General features: G+C 37.4%; 1 protein-coding gene and 1 long non-coding RNA gene across 2 annotated transcripts; both read left to right on the top strand.

Moving 5' to 3' along the window:
• The first annotated feature begins 5,726 nt into the window (after nucleotides 1-5,726).
• LOC111607854 (gastrula zinc finger protein XlCGF8.2DB-like) lies at nucleotides 5,727-16,593 on the top strand. The gene is made up of 2 exons (XM_023330061.1): nucleotides 5,727-5,808; nucleotides 15,631-16,593. The coding sequence occupies exons 1-2, from the start codon at nucleotides 5,727-5,729 to the stop codon at nucleotides 16,338-16,340; spliced, it is 792 nt and encodes a 263-aa protein (XP_023185829.1). The 3' UTR covers nucleotides 16,341-16,593.
• On the top strand, nucleotides 7,152-8,399 carry LOC111607855. The gene is made up of 3 exons (XR_002752449.1): nucleotides 7,152-7,409; nucleotides 7,501-7,587; nucleotides 8,167-8,399. It is a non-coding gene; the product is annotated as an uncharacterized LOC111607855 (long non-coding RNA).
• Nucleotides 16,594-23,578: the final 6,985 nt, after the last annotated feature.

The raw sequence follows: 23,578 nt of genomic DNA, 5'->3' as shown, positions 1-23,578 counted from the left end.
TGTATATGGTCTAAAAGTGATCTAAGCTTAGATTTAAAACTTATAAGATGATAAGTTTCTCTTTAAAACAAAATGACATTGTAACTGATGCTGTTATTTGTAAAATTATATTAATCAGTTCAACTCTACCTATGTAATAGCTTAATGAATAAATAAAAAATAATTACTTTTAAAATTCATTATAAATTAATTTTCATACATTGATGGTTCTTGATTTTAGAAAGTATGGTTGATTATTATTGTCTTCAGTAATTTAGTGTTTCTGTTGTCTTAGTTATATTTTTCTCTGTTCTGCTGCAGCTGTTTTCTATTATAGATCACCATGTTTCTAATGCTGGAACTAATTTAACCTCCACACATAGATATATTATTAGTGTCTTAGAAAGTAAGTAGAACATTTGCCTTTCCTGTGAAAATGTCGTGTTAGTGCTGAATGTTACTGCTGAAAATTGTAGAAACATTTGAGTTCAACTGCAGAACACTTGCTGAAATGAAATGAGTAGAAGCAGCAGGAAAAAGTTAAACAGTGCAAATCTGTCAGCTAAACTGAATAACTTAAAATCAGTACCAACATCCCTGCTTAAAAAATTAAATATTGCATAGAAATGCTTACAAAAGTAAAGTATAAAGTCATATATTGAATAATAGAACTGCTCTAATTCCAAAACTACAACAACTACATATTTCAAACCTGGACTGGATTATTCTGCTCTAAAAGCAGAATATTTTAATCCATGTTTGGGATTAGTGAAACCTTTACGTGATTTGTGAAACTTCACTAAAGTTTAAATTACTATTCACACTTGTTCCATGAAGTTTTTCCCTATTCTAATTCAAAACCACTTTATTAATCCCAATGGGAAGTTAAATGTTGGTGTAACTCATTAATTCTTCAAAAAATTATTGTAGATGGAGATGGCTGTTGGAAGGAAAGACCTTCTGCAGCCGTCTGTTAAGTGAAGTTTCACAAATCAGATAAAAGTTTTACAAATCAGAAACATGGTTTTAAATATTCTGCTTTTAGTTGAGAATAATTTAATTTAGGTTTGAAGTATCTAGGTGTTGTAGTTTTGGAATCAGAGCAAATCTCATGTGATCGAGACCTAAAAAAGGGTAAAAATTGCCCTTTATTGCGGTCGACTATTGTGGCAGATAAGTCTAAGTAAGTAAGTAAGTAAGTATCCTCTGGTCTGGAAGAATAGGAGTCTAAAACGTAGTTGCTAAGGTAGTTTTTTCTGGACTTTAAGTTTATTCTAATCCCTGTTTTGGGTTAGACGTCTGGGTTGCTAGATAATTATAAGTATTCTTTGGACTTTCTAAGTATGCTCTAAATTTGTAAAAGTAATGAGTACTCATCAGTTTCTAAGTAATAATAAAAACTAAATGTTCCTGTTCTGGAAAAAAAAATTTCTGGATTCCAAGTTTGTTCTAATTCCTTTTCTGGGTTAAAATGAGTACTCTGCAGTTTCTAATAATATTTTCTTGATAGTGTCAGAGTCTCACTGAGGAAAAAACTGCGTTAGGTTTTCTATCACTTTATTATATAACTGCTATAACTGATGTATGTTTGCATATAAAATAAAACAATAGAATTTAATTTACAATTTTTATGTCTTCGTGTCATGAGGTAGATCTCAGCCGGCTGGTGAGAGAAAAAGTAGATCTTGGTCTCAAAAGGTTTGGGCGCCACTAATCTGGGCCAAACTCACCACCTTCAATCCTCAGAGCTAAGAAAGAAATAAATACAAACTATTATTAAAATACCGGTAGAAAAATCAAATAGATAAAACCGTTAAAAGTCATTTACACTCGACCACCAGCACCGCACAATTCAGTGAACAAGCCGGTGCTGATCGGCTCTCAATAAGCCACAGGATGGGCGGAACCAGCGGTAACTCCGAACAAAGCAGCAGCGATCATTGTGGATATACGGAAACTATAGGAAAGGTTCTGATCTGGTGGAGTGAAGAAACTGTGAAACATGTTGCGGGATGTAGGAGATACGAATCAGAAGACAATATTAATTTTGGATTTGTGGAAAACTGGAATACTAATATTGTATTTGTTTTATTTAGATAAAGTGGAAGAAAAGATTTTACGTCTTTCAAAGAGAACTGGCACTGTATGAGAAATCTTTAGATGTGATGATCGTAAGATCCACAAGGTGGCGGTAATGCAATGACATGAATGAACGACAGTCATAAAATCCCAAAGAAGAAGAAGAAGACAAAGAAAATGGCGCATGGTCTGTTTGGTTGAATGTTCGACTGTTTCTCTAAACGAGTTTATCAACGAGCCGTTAACTGCTGCTGAAGAAACATTCACAGAGTTTAAAGAAATCATCGTCAAGTCGGAGGAAGAGATGGATGATCATCGCAGACTGCTGGATTTCTCCCGGAGGCCCCAGATAATCTTACACCGAATAGGTAGGAACCACCAGCGTTTGGATGCAGGTTAAGGTCTAAATGTCTGCACCTTTCTGTATCAGGATCATTTTAGTAAATGTTCTTTTCCCGTATAAATGTTTTGTTAACCGGTAAATGAACGCAGGAATCACAATTACGCTGTGAAAATGGCTCATATACACGAAGCTGAATTTGGTTTCCGATTCGGGAAATGGCTAAAGGGTTATTCCACCTAATTTTTCACTAGCTTCCGCATCTTATTCGATTCTAGTTTAAAAACTACAACACCTGGACTCTTCAGACCTGAACTGGATTATTCTGCTCTAACAGCAGAATATTCAGAACCATGTTAGGGATTTGTGAAACCTTTTTCTAATTAGTTAAACTTCAATAAAGGTTGATTTCACCACTTTTTGGATCTCTTTCCCTAACATTGATTTAGATTATTCCACACAAGGTGGGAAAGACTCTTATTTATATGAAATTCTTTCACTCTGTCTAAAGTAAAATAGCTCCTGTTTTTGTTTTGAAGGTTTCATAAAGACCATGTGAGGAAGAAGTGGGGAATGTCTTTAAGGAGAGACGGATTCACTGCACTGATGAATCTCAGCTGCTGAATCTCTCTTAATCTCCTCCTCGGCTGGAAAACATGAATAAAACCTATATAGATATTATGTATATACGCACGTCCATATAAATATGTGTAGTTTAATGCATATTATTCAGCATTAATAATTATTTAAGCATCTTTATTTCTCTCTGATTGTATCATTTTGTGTTTGTATATTTATATAAATATGTACTGATATTACTAAATAACATATTTCAAAAATTATGACTGGTTGTGTGCTTTGTAAAATAATCATAATACAGAAATATCAACACATTCTATTCTGACTCTATTCTGTTTTCCCCACTAAGAATAGTTAAATATGCTCAACCTTATATCAGTCATTCAAAAATACTTTAAAAATCATTTCCTTGTAAATGTTGCTAACCTTTTAATAAGGTTTACAGAAAAATTGGTGAATATCTGTTTAGTATTTAGCGAGTTATGATTGATAAATGCGCTGATACGTCATTGAGTCTGTTAAACATAAAGCTGAGTGGAACGGTCGACCGCTCCAAGATGGCCGCCTTAAATCTCTTCAGTAACAATAGGCAAGAGCGGTCCATGAGGCGTTTATTTATAGTCTATGGGGAAAAGGGGCACAATGACTATGGGCAAAGGTGCATTCATGGGCCCAATATGAGTGGGAATTTACAGTTTCTTTATTTTTACACCGTTTTCAACTAATACACCAAACAGTTATATAAATAAAAGATGTTCAATGTCCAAACAACTTGAAAATTGCTTTTATAGTTTATTTTTCCCGTTTGACAAGCAAATAACAAAGATCAAACTTTTTATTAGTGATGTGTTGAGTAATGAAGCGGGTAAGACAGAGAACTCACCTAAACCTGAGCAGTTAAAGTTTTTATTTTTTAGTAATAAATCGTTGTCCCTGGTGACATAGCGAGTAACAAGCCAATCACAACCCTCTTTTCTATTTGTTTCTAGTTTTCTTTTGGATCCAGTCATTGTTTCATACAACCAGATTAATCAGAATTTATGTATCAGAATCACAAACATTTTAAACTTGTTTATTCATTGTAAAGCTTCATGTTGTTTTCACGTTGCCTATTTTACATATATTGTCCAGTTGATGTCACAGTAGAGCAAATGAAGCACCGCGGTGCATCGGCTCATGAGTCGAATGATTGGATGGAGTTCCTCAGGGCTTCATGAAGCTGCATCTCACCATCACTACTTTTCATTGTTTCCTCTCCTGCTCTGGTCAAAACCCACAGGCCCAACCCAGTGCATGCTGGTCCTATACCAGTCCCTATACTTACAGAAAATGGACCCACAGTTCTTAATGTCTAACTTAGAAAAGTTAATAACAAAGGAACAAAAACTAAACAGCTATTAACCTACAAATAAACTCATGTTTATAAATAAACCATAAAGATATAAAGTGAACTAAAGTAAAATTTCAATATAATTCAAAGTAATAAAAATAAATAGTATCTTGAAATAATAAAATTTGCAGGTAAATATTAACAATAATCCCTACTACAATTAATTTTGTAATAAAATATTTTTTTTCATATCCGTTAATTTGAGATTTCCCCAAATGTCAGCTGGATATATCGACTGATCTGTATCTCTGTCTACGCTCTTGAATTATCAATTGTTTTTTTTTATTCATTTCTGTCTTGAAAGATGAACTGTTACTCGTATTTATTTCAGAAAAGGTACCAATTACTCTTTCTCTGTTTTCTTCTCCAGATTGCCTGAAGTGTAATGTTTATAACCAGGAGAGGAGATCCACTCTGTACCAGGAGGAGCTGGAACCTCTGCAGGTGAAACAAGAACAGGAAGAGCCAGAAGATCATCAGATAAAAGAAGAGCAGGAGGATCTAAAACACCAGCAGATAAAAGTGGAAGAGAAAGAAGTTTACTGCAGTCAGGGTGAAGAACAGATTGAATTAAAACAGGAGACTGATACCTGCATGGTGGTTCCTTTTGATGAGCAAACAGACCACACTGAATCAGAACCAAACAGGAACCAAGACATCATCCAGGAAACTGCTGAAGCTGAGGAACAAAATCAGGAAAGAAGAAAACCTTTCTCATGTGTCATCTGTGAAAAGCGTTTGACTTTCAAATCTGTTTTTGATGCTCATATGAGAACTCATACGGGTGAAAAGCAGTTTACATGTGTGAACTGTGGGAAAAGTTTTTTTCAAAAACATGATTTAACTCGGCACATGATGATTCACACTGGTGGAAAACCATTTTCATGTGTGACCTGTGGAAAAAGTTTTAGTCGAAAACAGCTTTTAACTGGACACATGAGAACTCATACAGGTGAAAAGCCGTTTTCATGTGTGAACTGTGGAAAAAGTTTTGGTTATAAACTGGCTTTAACTCGGCACATGATGATTCACACTGGTGAAAAGCCGTTTTCATGTGTGAACTGTGGAAAAAGTTTTGGTTATAAACTGGCTTTAACTCAGCACATGATGATTCACACTGGTGAAAAGCCGTTTTCATGTGTGACCTGTGGAAAAAGTTTTAGTCAAAAACCGCATTTAACTAAGCACATGATGATTCACACTGGTGAAAAGTCTTTTTCATGTGTGAACTGTGGAAAAAGTTTTAGTGAAAAACAGCATTTAACTGGACACATGAGAACTCATACAGGTGAAAAGCCGTTTTCATGTGTGAACTGTGGAAAAAGTTTTTGTCAAAAACCGGGTTTAACTCGGCACATGATGATTCACACTGGTGAAAAGCCGTTTTCATGTGTGACCTGTGGAAAAAGTTTTAGTCGAAAACAGCATTTAACTGGACACATGAGAACTCATACAGGTGAAAAGCCGTTTTCATGTGTGAACTGTGGAAAAAGTTTTTGTCAAAAACCGGGTTTATCTCAGCACATGATGATTCACACTGGTGAAAAGCCGTTTTCATGTGTGACCTGTGGAAAAACTTTTATTCGAAAACCGGATTTAACTCAGCACATGATAATTCACACTGGTGAAAAGCCGTTTTCATGTGTGAACTGTGGAAAACGTTTTTGTCAAAAACCGGGTTTAACTCAGCACATGATGATTCACACTGGTGAAAAGCCGTTTTCATGTGTGACCTGTGGAAAAACTTTTATTCGAAAACCAGATTTAACTCAGCACATGATAATTCACACTGGTGAAAAGCCGTTTTCATGTGTGACCTGTTTAAAAAGTTTTAGTCATAAAAAAAGTTTAACTAAGCACATGACGCGTCACACAGTTGAAAAGCTGTAGAAGTATGTTCCATAAATGTCCTGTGTTGTATTTGTTAAATGTGATCATTTTGATCTTCACATTTGGATACTTAGAGATGTTCAACCATGACACATTTTCCTTCATTGATGTTTTATTTTTCTGGTATATTCTGCATCAAAAAACAATAATGATAAACTGTATGTTGTTGTATTAACTTACTGTTTATGTCAAACTGTATGTTGTGTGTGTACAACATGAAGAGCAGAGGGCTCAGCACACAGCCCTGAGGAGTGCCAGTACTGATGCTGATAGATGAAGAGGCTTGGGGGCCCACTGACTATTTCATGCATTAACAGAGTTTGACCGGACATGGACTCCCTTCCAGAACATTCTCACATGATTGGACTTGAGGGATTGATTTGTATTATTCTGTACCATAGAGAGTGAGTGGGGTTTATTTTTGTAGTTTTTTAAATCAACAATAGAATGTATATAATGGTTGAGTGTTTTAAAAAAAATTCTACAAAACAGTATTTGTGTTAATTTTGTGTTTAATGTAAAATGAGATTGAATCTGATTTTATTTCTTTCAAATTATGTTAACCAGTTTTACTCTACCTAATTAAAATCTATTCAATTAAAAAAAATCATTTGTACTTTAAAGAAATGCAAAATTCACCGCAAACTAATTTTCATGCATTGATTGCACAAAGTACATGTAATTATTTTTAATATTTTGCTTTTTTCTCTTGTTTTAGCTGTAATATTTTGATCTGTTCTGCTGCAGCATTTAGATTACTGTATTTTAATGTTGAAACTATTTTTATGTTTATATGTATTTTAGAAAGAAATAAAGGTGTAACATTTCATTTAACATTAAAACTTTTGAGTTTTCCTTTAGTATATGTTGTGCCTGATCCTTGAACCCAGTAGATGGTGGTACTACAGCTATACTGGTTGTAGCCACTGTGGTTCCTGTAACTGATGGGTTGCCGGTTCAAACTTCCCACATGTAACCCAGGTGTCCGCCATGACCCAATCACCTTCCCTTTAAGTTGATTGTCATGTGTGCTTCCGGGTTTTGTTTTTTCTTCCCCACCTTGCTGCTACTCACTGTTGGTTGTTTGTAAAACAACCTGGAGTTTCTGAATCGACTCATCACTCATTTAATCTCTAAAACTTGAAGATTGCGGTGAGTTGTTAAATACCATCTGACTTGACGTTGTATAGCATTTGCAATGATAGCGCCGCTAATATTTCCCTCCTGTTGAATCACTCGCCAGGTTGTGATCCATTGACAGCTGGTGAACCTTCCTGATCTGAGCAAGTTATCATTGCATCCACCTCATCAGATAATCCGTTACTCGACGGTGAGTAGATAATAGGGCGTTATTTTCGCTCTGCTCCGCCAGTTAGCATTAGCATTAGCTCTGATCCATCGACAATCAGTGGCCCACATCAGTTTAGTCTACTTATTAATTACTTACTTAATGAAGAATCACACTGTTGCAGCCGAATTAAAGACCACACCTTTAATATTTAAGGGTTTACCTTTCAACTTTAGATTTGATTATTTTTTCCATGATTTCTTTATTGGTGTTGCATTCCATGTTGGTGCAGCGATGAAATTTGGTACCTAATATGATTTAGTTTGTAGCTACTTTGATCAATCACATTTGTAAGTTGATTGATTTGATTCAGTATTGGTTGTTTGTAACGACTGCTAATTATATTATCTAGACAATTTTGAACTTGAATTATGAAGTGCGCTTTTTTTAAAAAAAAGGATTTAAATTTTTCTTTTTATCCTCTCCTTTCTTTTTTATTTTTTCTATGAAGTTGTTAAAATATAGCAAGTACATATTTAATTGTTTTCTTGTCTCTTCCATTTAGTTTATATAAATATAATGTTTATATATGAACTTAATGTGTGTTATCTGGCCTTTTAGGTCAGGTTTTTTTTTCCCTTGCATTGACTCACTTGATGACGGAAGATGGCGAGCTACCCACCCACCATCTGGTGGTAGGAAAACGGAACTACACTTTCCCTACAGAAACGAACTAAACTCTGAGTATTGAAAAGGGAACATAATTATTCTCTTTTTGTTCTTGGATCTATTGTGGACTCTATTACGTTTGAAGTATCAATGATTATTATTATAATTGTTTTTGTTGGTTTGTTTTTTTCCCCTTCTGTTTTTGGAAATTTATTGTTTTGTTTTGGTATTATTGTTATTATTATTGCCACTGCAATAAATAGCAATATTAACAAACTTTACTTTTTTGTATCAGTTGTATTAATTATTCACCCCACTCATGACTCCGTGCCGTACCTACTTCTGATTATACAAACTGGTTAACACTACACCTCGCAGTCAGATCTGCTCAATTGAGAAAGGCGCTACACACATCCATCTCAGTTGTTGAGTCCTTGAGCAAGGCACCAAACCTGCCTTGCCTGCTGTTAGTCAGAAGTCCGATGGCGCCCATTGTGTAGCAGCTTCTGTCAGTCTGCCCTAGGGCAGCTGGGCTACAATGTAGCTTACCACCATCAACATGTAAAGCACTTTGGCATCCTCTGCACTAGATAAATCGCTATACATACATTTACCATTGACTATACACTTGCATTTTGTCTTTTTGTTGTGTTTTGTATTAAACTTGTCCTGTCTGACAGTGTGACACTCAGTATTGTCGAGTACCAAGGTTAAGCCCTAAAGACTTGCACAAGTGGACCATTATGGCTTCCCCCTGATATAATTACATGAAACTTTATTAGAAACTGCTTTGGGTTTATTTTATTAAATTGTAATGAGACGGAGAAGAAAGCTGGAGAGAAAAGAAAGGTGAGAAAAAAGTTTTATAGGGGCCCCCTCCTCTCACCCAACTTGATATAAAGGTGATCACAGAGAGGAGGGAGCCAGAGACCAAACCTGACAGACAGACCAGGCACACAGAGACAAGATCACATGTTCCCATTCTCATGTGTACACCCAGACATTCAAACCCATGTATATAATGTCAAAATAAACAAAACAAAAATGGACGCCATACACCCACTTGCATTTCTCATACACAGAGATCCAACCAGAACCAGGACCACCAGCTTAGGAATCATTCAAACCAAACCCCTATCCCATGTCACAAACCCAGCCTGCCAACCTAAGGATCCACCTAGTCCCAATGAAGAAGATCCAGTAGACATACAGGCCACCGGGTTGACTGAAAGAACCCCAACCCAAGAAATGGACTGACCAGCCAGCTCAGCGCAATATCCAGAACAAGAATACCACCCACAGCCCTGAATCCCAGCCCAGCACCAGGCTGTGTCCACAGATAGGCTAGCAAAGCAATAAATCACAGCCCATACTAACACCAAGACAGACAGACAGCAAACGATACCAGACCCAAAAAAAGGGGCCAATCAAAATGCAAACACCAGCCAACACAAGCACTTTCACCACTTCATACACAAATAAGCCAAAAACACAAGCCTCTCAACTTGCCGACTACACCACCAGTAGGAAGGATGCTACAGAAAAGCCAACGCAACAACTGTGAAAAAGGAAGCAGCCCCTCACAGGTCCATAAACATCCCCGCCGCCAAGTGATAAGTAAAAAAGCCAATCCTAACCTGGTACAACCTGGTTTTCATGCATTGATTTTTCTTGATTGTAGAAAATATGGTTGAATATTTTCTTCAATAATTTGTTGTGTCTTTTGTCTTAGTTATATTTTTCTCTGTTCTGCTGCAGCTGTTTTCTATTATAGATTACCATGTGTAACAGTGTTTAGGTTTAAGTTGTAGAATCCCACTTGCTTTATATGGATCAGTGCAATGGGGAAATAGCGCCCCCTCTCTGTGTGGCTGGTTAAATGTTGCTGGCTCCTGCACTCAGTGCCAGTCTGTGAAAGCTGCACGAGAGGTGAGTTGCGTTTTTCAGCACACAGTAGAAACGTGTTAGCAACATAATTTTTATTAACTTGGACAAATAGTGTGACATTTATTAATTACTAGATGTGTGCCTAGCACCAATTTTTGTACTTTTAGTTTAGTTAAAATTATCAAACACTTCATGTGCTAAGCTAAAGGCTAACTTAACGCTCTGTTGTAGTGTGCTGAATGAAGCGGAGCCGTTGCACTGATCTGAACTCCCCATATGTTCCCATTCAGGAAATAAACTTGATAAACCAGAAACTTCTCGTCTTCATTAAAAATCTACACAACGCAGAGTCGAGGGGTTACTGGGGCCGGCCTGGTACAGTGGAGTGAAGCAGAACCCGGTTACACATGTTTCTAATGCTGGAACTAATTTAACCTCCACACATAGAAATATTATTAGTGTCTTAGAAAGTAAGTAGAACATTTGCCTTTCCTGTGAAAATGTCGTGTTAGTGCTGAATGTTACTGCTGAAAATTGTAGAAACATTTGAGTTCAACTGCAGAACACTTGCTGAAATGAAATGAGTAGAAGCAGCAGGAAAAAGTTAAACAGTGCAAACCTGTCAGCTAAACTGAATAATTTAAAATTACATCCAACATCCCTCCTTAAAACTTTGAATATGACATAGTAATGCTTGCAAAGGTAAAATTTAAGGTCATATATTGAATAATTTCAGTATTAAAGAGAGTAATAGCATTTAACCAATCTAGTGCAGTAGAAAGAAACTACAGTATTATTAAAATACCGGTAGAAAATTCAAATAGATAAAACCGTTAAAAGTCTTTTACACTCGACCACCAGCACCGCACAATTAAATGAACAAGCCGGTGCTGATCGGCTCTCAATAAGCCACAGGATGGGCGGAACCAGCGGTAACTCCGAACAAAGCAGCAGCGATCATTGTGGATATACGGAAACTATAGGAAAGGTTCTGATCTGGTGGAGTGAAGAAACTGTGAAACATGTTGCGGGATGTAGGAGATACGAATCAGAAGACAATATTAACTTTGGATTTGTGGAAAACTGGAATACTAATATTGTATTTGTTTTATTTAGATAAAGTGGAAGAAAAGATTTTACGTCTTTCAAAGAGAACTGGCACTGAATGAGAAATCTTTAGATGTGATGATCGTAAGATCCACAAGGTGGCGGTAATGCAATGACATGAATGAACGACAGTCATAAAATCCCAAAGAAGAAGAAGAAGACAAAGAAAATGGCGCATGATCTGTTTGGTTGAATGTTCGACTGTTTCTCTAAACGAGTTTATCAACGAGCCGTTAACTGCTGCTGAAGAAACATTCACAGAGTTTAAAGAAATCATCGTCAAGTCGGAGGAAGAGATGGATGATCATCGCAGACTGCTGGATTTCTCCCGGAGGCCCCAGATAATCTTACACCGAATAGGTAGGAACCACCAGCGTTTGGATGCAGGTTAAGGTCTAAATGTCTGCACCTTTCTGTATGAGGATCATTTTAGTAAATGTTCTTTTCCCGTATAAATGATTTTTAACAGGCAAATGAACGCAGGAATCAGAATTACGCTGTGAAAATGGCTCATATACACGAAGCTGAAGTTGGTTTCCGATTCGGGAAATGGCTAAAGGGTTATTCCACCTAATCTTTCACTAGCTTCCGCATCTTATTCGATTCTAGTTTAAAAACTACAACACCTGGACTCTTCAGACCTGAACTGGATTATTCTGCTCTAACAGCAGAATATTCAGAACCATGTTAGGGATTTGTGAAACCTTTTTCTAATTAGTTAAACTTCAATAAAGGTTGATTTCACCACTTTTTGGATCTCTTTCCCTAACATTGATTTAGATTATTCCACACAAGGTGGGAAAGACTCTTATTTATATGAAATTCTTTCACTCTGTCTAAAGTAAAATAGCTCCTGTTTTTGTTTTGAAGGTTTCATAAAGACCATGTGAGGAAGAAGTGGGGAATGTCTTTAAGGAGAGACGGATTCACTGCACTGACGAATCTCAGCTGCTGAATCTCTCTTAAGCTCCTCCTCGGCTGGAAAACATGAATAAAACCTATATAGATATTATGTATATACGCATGTCCATATAAATATGTGTAGTTTAATGCATATTATTCAGCATTAATAATTATTTAAGCATCTTTATTTCTCTCTGATTGTATTATTTTGTGTTTGTATATTTATATGAATATGTACTGATATTACTAAATAACATATTTCAGAACTTATGACTGGTTGTGTGCTTTGTAAAATAATCATAATACAGAAATATCAACACATTCTATTCTGACTCTATTCTGTTTTCCGCACTAAGAATAGTTAAATATGCTCAACCTTATATCAGTCATTCAAAAATACTTTAAAAATCATTTCCTTGTAAATGTTGCTAACCTTTTAATAAGGTTTACAGAAAAATTGGTAAATATCTGTTTAGTATTTAGCGAGTTATGATTGATAAATGCGCTGATACGTCATTGAGTCTGTTAAACATAAAGCTGAGTGGAACGGTCGACCGCTCCAAGATGGCCGCCTTAAATCTCTTCAGTAACAATAGGCAAGAGCGGTCCATGAGGCGTTTATTTATAGTCTATGGGGAAAAGGGGCACAATGACTATGGGCAATGGTGCATTCATGGGCCAAATATGAGTGGGAATTTACAGTTTCTTTATTTTTACGCCGTTTTCAACTAATACACCAAACAGTTACATAAATAAAAGAAGTTCAATGTCCAAAAAACTTGAAAATTGCTTTTATAGTTTATTTTTTCAGTTTGACAAGCAAATAACAAAGATCAAACTTTACATTAGTGATGTGTTGAGTAATGAAGCGGGTAAGACAGAGAACTCACCTAAACCTGAGCAGTTAAAGTTTTTATTTTTTAGTAATAAATCGTTGTCCCTGGTGACATAGCGAGTAACAAGCCAATCACAACCCTCTTTTCTATTTGTTTCTAGTTTTCTTTTGGATCCAGCCATTGTTTCATACAACCAGATTAATCAGAATTTATGTATCAGAATCACAAACATTTTAAACTTGTTTATTCATTGTAAAGCTTCATGTTGTTTTCACGTTGCCTATTTGGGGCCTGCCCATAGCAATGCATAGGGATGCAATCTCTATGCATTGCATGGCAGGCACCTATTGTTCTACACCTCAAAATAACTGCTGCTTAGACTCAAAATAGACAGAATTTTGTCTGCCTCTCTGAGCTGCTCTTTAGAACCACAGTGATGGCAGAATGTCAGAACTACAGACATGGTGAAACAACTGCTATAAACTCATTGCATCTCTGAATAGTGATGCCCCACATGCTACTGACAGCATTCATGCTAACATTAGCATTTTGGCTAATTTCAGCTGATACACTTACTTTATCATACTGAATGGTGCAAGTACATGTTAGTAAACATTCTGGTCATTCTCCTCATATGATTGCAGCTTTATTTAGCATTGATACTAATTTTTAGATGGATGGAGTTCCTCAGGGCTTCATGAAGCTGCATCTCACCATCACTACTTTTCATTGTTTCCTCTCCTGCTCTGGTCAAAACCCACAGGCCCAACCCAGTGCATGCTGGTCCTATACCAGTCCCTATACTTACAGAAAATGGACCCACAGTTCTTAATGTCTAACTTACAAAAGTAAATAATAAACACAAAGCAACAAAAACTAAACGATTATTAACCTACAAATAAACTCTGTAAATAAACCCCAAAAATATAAAGTGAATTAAAATCACATTTTAACCCAAATAAAAGTAATGATAGTTCCAAATTAAGTAATATCTTGAAATAATAAAATTTACTTGTAAATATTAACAACATTGGCAACTATTATTAATTTTATAATAAATAAAAAATATTTAATATCTGTACATTTGAGAATTCTCCAATTGTCAGCTGGATTTGTCGCCTGATCTGTCTCTCTGTCTACGCTCTTAAATTTTTCGGTGTGGGTTTTTTCATTTTTTTCATTTCTGTCGTAAACAATGAACGATTTCTCCCATTTACTTCATTGGGCTCTTTGCACCTGCTGCGCTGACATCACAACCGCATGCGCAAATGCGGCTCTTTTCTTTCCTCTTTGAGTTACCATGACAGCTAGAAAAGACAAAGTCTTATTTCAGAAGCAAATAAAACAATACTATGAACATTGCTGTCTTCCTAATATAAAGGGCTTTTAAGTTTTCATGGATTTCCAAGCTGTCCTGAATTAAGAAGACGGTGGCTTGTGAATATTTGTCGCTACCAGTTAAAGCTAACATCGCACAGCAAAGTTTACAGCCTTCACTTCACTCCGGATCAGCTTCTTCAGCCTAAAGAAGAAGGTAAAGGAGCCTCCTGTGTTATTTCCATGGAATCACTTCTGTACTCAGCCTGAAAGAGAGTTTATGGGAATGAGAGAGCAGACCAGAGCCAGACAGCCGAGCAACTGATCCGCCTGAACACACCGCTGTAAACACAGTCCTGCTTCACAAGAAGCATGCAAAACTAATAAAGCGAAATAACACAGAGACCTTAAGGAACACGGCCATATTTTTCTAAAAGCAACAACTTTAAACCTGAACAGTCAGCTGAACTAGAACTCCGACACCAGAGCTGCTCTACTGTTAAGCTATGGGCTTGTTGTTCCTCAGGCTTCAGAAGCAAAAAGCCTGACCCGTAAAATCCCCGTTACTTGGTCTCTGACACTAACGACAATAAACATACATAATATACTTGAAAACAAGGTAAAAACATTGTCCGTTAATGAATGATGAAAAATGTTTAGATACTTAAATAGCACATTTTTACAAGACAAATGTCTGGCATAAGCTAAAGCTAATGTTAGCCACAAAGTTTAAAGAAAGTAAAACTCACCTTCGTATCTGTGTATAACGAGGCGAACATCTTAAAACCTTTATCCAGCTTACTAGTCGGGGCTTCGGATTGATGTACATCATTAATTGTTACCTTGGACAAGCCCTGCAAACACCCAGTGTAAAGAGCCTTTTTCAATAGATCGGAAAAGATTGAGCCGCTTTTCCCCGAACGCGGAAGCTGAGGTGCAAAGAGCCCATAAAATAACGATTGCTTTTTTCCTCTGTTTTCTTGTCCAGATTGCCTGCAGTGTAACATTTATTACCTGGAGAGGAGATCCACTCTGGACCAGGAGGAGTTGGTGAAACAAGAACAGGAAGAGCCTGAAGATCATCAGATAAAAGAAGAGCAGGAGGATCTAAAACACCAGCAGATAAAATTGGAAGAGGAAGAAGTTTACTGCAGTCAGGCTGAAGAACACATTGAATTAAAACAAGAGACTGATACCTGCATGGTGGTTCCTGTTGATGAGCAAACAGACCACACTGAATCAGAACCAAACAGGAACCAAGACATCTTCCAGGAAGCTGCTGAAGCTGAGAAAAAAAAACAGGAAAGAAGAAAACCTTTCTCAAGTGTCATCTGTGAAAAGCGTTTGGCTTTCAAATCTGTTTTTGATGCTCATATGAGAACTCATACGGGTGAAAAGCCGTTTTCATGTGTGACCTGTGGAAAAAGTTTTCGTCAAAAATCAAATTTACCTCGGCACATGATGATTCACACTGGTGAAAAGCCGTTTTCATGCGTGACCTGTGGAAAAAGTTTTACTCAAAAACATGTTTTAACTAAGCACATGATGATTCACACTGGTGAAAAGCCGTTTTCATGTGTGACCTGTGGAAAATGTTTTAGTCAAAAACACGATTTAACTCGGCACATGAGGATTCACACTGGTGAAAAGCCGTTTTCATGCGTGACCTGTGGAAAAACTTTTTCTCAAAAACATGTTTTAACTAAGCACATGATGATTCATACTGGTGAAAAGCTGTTTTCATGTGTGACCTGTGGAAAAAGTTTTAGTGGAAAACGGAATTTATCTCAGCACAGGAGGGTTCACACTGGTGAAAAGCCGTTTTCATGTGTGAATTGTGGAAAAAGTTTTTGTCTAAAACACAATTTAACTTGTCACATGATGATTCACACTGGTGAAAAGCCGTTTTCATGTGTGACCTGTGAAAAAAGGTTTAGTGGGAAACAGAATTTATCTATTCACATGAGGACTCACACTGGTGAAAAGCCCTTTTCATGTGGAAACTGTGGAAAGGTTTTTTGTCACAAAGTTAGTTTAACTCGGCACATGAGGACTCACAGAGGCGACAAGCCGTAGCAGTGTTTTACATGTGTGTGTTGAGCTTCACTATTAAATTGATTTGGTTAAAAACTAGAATTAAAGACTGGAGAGATTTCATGTCTATCAAACATCTTGACATTAGGATACGTAGAGATGTGAAGCAATTTCCTTGAGAGATGCTTTGTTTTTTTTCTGGCATATTCTGTAGCAACAATAATGACAAACTGTATTGTTGTTATATAAACCATTCAATAAAATGACATGGATTATAACAAAATTGGGTGATAAATTGTACTAGGTGGCATTTAATGCCTTTATGGCTACTGAGTATAAACTGATCTTCAGTCTGTTTGTCTTTGTTTTAATGCTCCTCTATCTGCAGCCAGTTGGAACAAATTGTAACCTGGGTGTGAGGAGTCTTAAAATGTTCTTGGCTTTCCTGAGGCAACGGACCTGTGGAGTTCCTCGAGAGAAGGCAGAGAGTAGTCGATAGTCCTCTGGGCAGATTTTATGATTCTCCGGAGAGGCTTCCTCTGTGCTGCTATGCAGCTGGAGAACCATGCAGAGGCAATAGCAGAAAACGTCTCTTAGAGGTACCTCCTAAATTACACGGGGAGGCGGCCATTTTGGGTCAAGGGGCAAAGTTTGGCTATTTTTCACTTTTATTCAAGTCAAACTTTAACAAACTCCTCCTATGGATTTTGACCTATTGGCTTCATTCTTGGCCAGGATGCAGGTAATGAGTGGGGCTTTAAAAGTTATCAAAAAAATTCACTTTTTGTATATGTTCAAGTGGCATGGTAGATTGGCGAATTTGGCGTACTCGCCAACGCAAACAAAACGTTATGACTTTCACTTAAAAAGGTCAATTGGCACCAAACTTGGCATGAATGATCCTGGTTGGATCCCTGACAATCCTATGTCTTCATAATCTGACGTCATCTAATATCAAGGTGGAATAACATCCCCACATAAACTCCCAGGTGCATCAAACTTCATTTGTATCATCACAGACCAGAGCTCATCACATTCACATGGCCAATTAGTGACATCACCACAACCCCTACACCTTTCAACAGGAAGTCAGTGTTTTCCCACTCTCTTTCTTCCCTTTACTCGACGGTTCATGCAGATTTCAACCTGTGTTTAATGAAGTAGAACAACATGATGGTAAATCCTTCTCTCAACACTGGCTGGCAGCAGCATGTGGATGTGGCTGAATGGTGAATACTAATCCATCGCTGTTTGCACCTTTATCGCAAAATCATACATGCATCATTGTATTTGCACTAAACTTGTTATGATTGACCTTGGTTAACCTCTTAAGAACCCAATGGCATTAAATTGTCATTTCACTCCACTGCGCCCCCTAGGTTATTTCAACAGCTGTATCTTCTTTTTACATCAACCGATTTGCACCAGATTTTTTGTGCATCATCAGGAAGCACTGCTGAACACATCGGTGTATAACAGACAGGTGTGGGAACTGTGTGAGCACGTTGACGGTGGCGAGCGAGTGGCGCTGATGGAGCTCACGCGTTTTTTGCATTGGTGAAATAAGAACATGTTTAGTTTACATTCAAGAATGTACTTACAGCCAGACCCTAGCCATACAGGACACAGTCTTTCATCCCTGTTACCCTTTTGGAAGTTATAACAGTAACAGCCTGAAGAACTCTATGATGGAAGAAAACTTTGAACTTAGTGTTCCCTCGCCCGGATGTGGGTCACCGGTGCCCCACTCTGGAGCCAGGCCTGGAGGGGGGGTACAATGGCGAGTGCCTGGTGACTGGGCTTTTATCCATGGAGCCCGGCCGGGCTCAGCCCAAAGAGGAGACATGGGTCCCCCCTCCCATGGGCCCATCACATGTGAGAGGGGCAAAAGGGGTCGGGTGCAGTGTGTGATAGATGCCTGCCGACACAGTGATTAGACATAAATGTAACTATATTTGTATAGACATAAAATATTGCGGATCTCACCATAACGGTTTTCTACAGTTTAACAGGTGGTTTCAGCAGATTCATTTACCATGACATTTCTCATTTTGAAACTAGTTTAGGACTATATTTCTGTATAAACACAAATGCTTTAAATACATAAATCTATTAGTTAACAGTGATACTAGATACTCAAAAAGGTCCCAGGCTACTTTACTCCCTAATAGTTTAATAGAGTGGTACAAATCATTCCCGGAATAAGACAACTCTAAGTAAGCAAAAATAATAATGTTTTTGAGAGTAAGCTGTAGCAGTTTGTATGTGTTCAATTTAAGAATAAGTAAAAAAAAAGTTGTTTTCTCCTCTGATACATTTTCATTCTTACTATGTCCTATAGTTGTATTTACTTTAATTTCAACAGCGAGGATATGCTAACAAAGGAATCAAGTACCTTAAGTTGCGCTACCCATGTATATTTAATAGGAAGGAATCTGATGGAGGGCTTTTGTGAAAACATGTATATTGGACAGTTAACAGGCTGGAAATTTGAAAAATTTTATAAAAGTTTTTGCTAACCATAATTGTTCCATTCTACATATTCTTCAATCCCTACTGACCTTTTCTAGTCTGAAGAGAGGATACATCCAATTGCAAGCCTACAGTATGCCTGATTTTAGCATTGATGCTACATATAACTCGTTTAGACATGAGTCTTTACACTAATCTACAGTACAGACTAGGGGTTGAACCAATTAGTCGACTAGTCGACTAGTCGACTCTAGGACGTCTCGCGAGTTTTTACATTTCATGTCGACTAGTCGCAGTCATGTGATTGCCGGTGGTGACAGCCTGTGCTGATCTGACAGCACAGTATAGGTCACAAGACACAAGAAAAATAAGTTAATACATTAGTTTAAATGATATGTAGATGGATGCATATTTGTGGTTTTACAGTGTTTTTAAAAGGAGATGGAGTTGCAGCTGCAGTCCACTACAAAACACGAGCCGTCTAAAACTCGCCCCCTTCCCGCTAAGGATGTCACTTAGCCGGCTCGTGAGTGTCTTTGTCACGACGATCTAACTAATACATTATGATGTTATGTTGCTGATTAAATAAAGATCTGCGGTAATGACAGCTGTTGATTTAGGTTGAACAGTTTACGATAACTTTAGTCTATAATGTCCAAATGAAGTGAAAATTTATGAACTTAGCGTTATTTATTTTATTTATAGCTGTAGGAAAGGAAGGGGAGGAGGTGGAGGACGTGCCCGATCAGAGCGAGCCGGTGACCGGGAAAAAAGTCACACGTGAAGAAGATTTTTTGCAACTTTTTGGGCCACATTACCAGAGTTACAGGGGATCAGCAGCACACAGCACCACTGCTGCCGAAGAAATCCTTGATTTTTTTTCGCTACCGCAGATCCCCACCATGGCGAACCCGCTGCAGTGGTGGGCCAGCAACCAGGGCAGATTTCCCCGTCTGGCAAACCTCAGCAGAAAATATTTAGCTGTTCCGGCAACCAGCACTCCCAGCGAGAGGATTTTCTCTCTCGCTGGGAATACCATTACGAGAAAGCGGGCAAGTCTTCATCCGGCTCATGTTGATGCCCTTGTTTTCCTACATGTCAACCAAGAAAAAACCCCAACAACTCTTAGCGAAGAGAATATTGACAGCGAGTGAACTTTATTTACCCCCCCGCCCCCGTGCCACCTCTTTTTATTGTTTTTACATGCCATCTAAAAGATGTGCGTTTCCTTTTTGAATGTTGGTTTCCCAGCAACTTATTATTTATCATAAACTATCCCGATGTTTTGTTGTTTCACTTGTTGCTGTTCTGTGTAAATGCCGTATTTTTCCGTGAAAACGGGTAATAAAGCCTGTACGTTACTCCAAAGCTTTGCGTCTTGCGTTGCTATGACGTCACAACGACTAGTCAACTCGACATTGACTCGACTTTTATCATGTTGACGTTGACTAGAAAATATCTTAAATCGTTCAATCTGCTGAGTCAGCAGAGCTTCCTGCCGCGCATCGGGCGGAGGAGAAGCAGGTGGTTTCGTTGAATTCAGCTGTAACCAAACGGGATCCGTTCATAACAGGTTTGGCTTGTGATGTTCCAAAAGCACCATGTAGTCAGTGTGATCATTTGACTCCTATAGTAACTATCCAGAGATCATCAGCATCAGCCGGTGTTTAGAAAAAAAAAGTCAGACCCGACTTTGTGCAACAAACTTTTCCCCGCTGCTCACGAAGAATCTCCATAATAGACTTAGTAAAAGCAGGAGAAGGGGAGAGTGTGTGTGTGTGTGTGTGTGGGGGGGGGGGGGGGGGGGTGTCAATATTTGCCGTGAAAATAGCTAATAAAGCCTCCAAGTAGTTGTGAAGGGTTTTTGCGCTTACGTCACTATGACGTCACCGCGACTAGTCGACATCGACTCGACTATTATCATGATGTAGTCGACCTTAAAAAATATGTAGTCGTTCAACCCCTAGTACAGACCAAAAGTTTGGACACACCTTCTAATTCAATGGGTCTTCTTTATTTTCATGACTATTTATAAGGCAAGAAATCCCACTTATTAACCTGACAGGGGTCACCTATGAAGTGAAAACCATTTCAGGTGTCTACCTCTTGAAGCCCATCAAGAAAATGCAGAGTGTGTGCAAAGCAGTAATCACAGCAAAAGGTTGCTACTTTGAAGAAAGTAGAATATAAGGGGTATTTTCAGTTGTTTTAAACTTTTTTGTTTAGTGCATATTTCCACATGTGTTATTCATAGTTTTGATGCCTTCAGTGTGAATCTACAATGTCAATATTCATGAAAATAAAGGAAACTCATTGAATTAAAAGGTGTGTCCAAACTTTTGGTCTGTACTGTATATGGTCTAAAAGTGATCTAAGCTTAGATTTAAAACTTATAAGATGATAAGTTTCTCTTTAAAACAAAATGACATTGTAACTGATGCTGTTATTTGTAAAATTATATTAACAAGTTCAACTCCACCTATGTAATAGCTTAATGAATAAATAAAAAATAATTACTTTTAAAATTCATTATAAATTAATTTTCATACATTGATGGTTCTTGATTTTAGAAAGTATGGTTGATTATTATTGTCTTCAGTAATTTCGTGTTTCTGTTGTCTTAGTTATATTTTTCTCTGTTCTGCTGCAGCTGTTTTCTATTATACATCACCATGTTTCTAATGCTGGAACTAATTTAACCTCCACACATAGATATATTATTAGTGTCTTAGAAAGTAAGTAGAACATTTGCCTTTCCTGTGAAAATGTCGTGTTAGTGCTGAATGTTACTGCTGAAAATTGTAGAAACATTTGAGTTCAACTGCAGAACACTTGCTGAAATGAAATGAGTAGAAGCAGCAGGAAAAAGTTAAACAGTGCAAACCTGTCAGCTAAACTGAATAACTTAAAATCAGTACCAACAACCCTGCTTAAAAAATTAAATATGGCATAGTAATGCTTGCAAAGGTAAAATTTAAGGTCATATATTGAATAATTTCAGTATTAAAGAGAGTAATAGCATTTAACCCATCTAGTGCAGTAGAAAGAAACTACAGTATTATTTAAATACCGGTAGAAAATTCAAATAGATAAAACCGTTAAAAGTCATTTACACCCGACCACCAGCACCGCACAATTCAGTGAACAAGCCGGTGCTGATCGGCTCTCAATAAGCCACAGGATGGGCGGAACCAGCGGTAACTCCGAACAAAGCAGCAGCGATCATTGTGGATATACGGAAACTATAGGAAAGGTTCTGATCTGGTGGAGTGAAGAAACTGTGAAACATGTTGCGGGATGTAGGAGATACGAATCAGAAGACAATATTAACTTTGGATTTGTGGAAAACTGGAATACTAATATTGTATTTGTTTTATTTAGATAAAGTGGAAGAAAAGATTTTACGTCTTTCAAAGAGAACTGGCACTGTATGAGAAATCTTTAGATGTGATGATCGTAAGATCCACAAGGTGGCGGTAATGCAATGACATGAATGAACGACAGTCATAAAATCCCAAAGAAGAAGAAGAAGACAAAGAAGACAAAGAAAATGGCGCATGGTCTGTTTGGTTGAATGTTCGACTGTTTCTCTAAACGAGTTTATCAACGAGCCGTTAACTGCTGCTGAAGAAACATTCACAGAGTTTAAAGAAATCATCGTCAAGTCGGAGGAAGAGATGGATGATCATCGCAGACTGCTGGATTTCTCCCGGAGGCCCCAGATAATCTTACACCGAATAGGTAGGAACCACCAGCGTTTGGATGCAGGTTAAGGTCTAAATGTCTGCACCTTTCTGTATGAGGATCATTTTAGTAAATGTTCTTTTCCCGTATAAATGTTTTGTTAACCGGTAAATGAACGCAGGAATCAGAATTACGCTGTGAAAATGGCTCATATACACGAAGCTGAATTTAGTTTCCGATTCGGGAAATGGCTAAAGGGTTATTCCACCTAATTTTTCACTAGCTTCCGCATCTTATTCGATTCTAGTTTAAAAACTACAACACCTGGACTCTTCAGACCTGAACTGGATTATTCTGCTCTAACAGCAGAATATTCAGAGCCATGTTTGGGATTTGTGAAACCTTTTTCTAATTAGTTAAACTTCAATAAAGGTTGATTTCACCACTTTTTGGATCTCCTTCCCTAACATTGATTTAGATTATTCCACACAAGGTGGCAAAGACTCTTATTTATATGAAATTCTTTCACTCTGTCTAAAGTAAAATAGCCCCTGGTTTTGTTTTGAAGGTTTCATAAAGACCATGTGAGGAAGAAGTGGGGAATGTCTTTAAGGAGAGACGGATTCACTGCACTGATGAATCTCAGCTGCTGAATCTCTCTTAAGCTCCTCCTCGGCTGGAAAACATGAATAAAACCTATATAGATATTATGTATATACGCATGTCCATATAAATATGTGTAGTTTAATGCATTTAAAAATAATTTCCTTGTAAATGTTGCTAACCTTTTAATAAGGTTTACAGAAAAATTGGTGAATATCTGTTTAGTATTTAGCGAGTTATGATTGATAAATGCGCTGATTTGTTTTTTTCTTTTTTTCTTTCGAAAAATTTTATTGTTACTGTAAACATTTAAAAACATTACATTGTTGCAATTATTCAGAAATTTCTAAAAACTTACAAATTCATCAATTTAGGCTAAAAGAAGCTAAGAACAAGAATTATAAAACATAAAATCTCTGTGTGTTAAAAGTTGAGCAGGACCGGGGTGACTCCTTCCAAAGTCCGGAGCCGTCTCGACCTTCCAAACAGCGCTGGTGCTCAGAGGGGAAACCTGCCCTGAA

The sequence above is a fragment of the Xiphophorus maculatus genome, unplaced genomic scaffold, assembly GCF_002775205.1.
Source record: "Xiphophorus maculatus strain JP 163 A unplaced genomic scaffold, X_maculatus-5.0-male Unplaced_Scaffold_BN000162F, whole genome shotgun sequence".
Lineage (NCBI taxonomy): Eukaryota > Metazoa > Chordata > Actinopteri > Cyprinodontiformes > Poeciliidae > Xiphophorus > Xiphophorus maculatus.
This window is presented reverse-complemented; position numbering and strand designations above follow the sequence as displayed.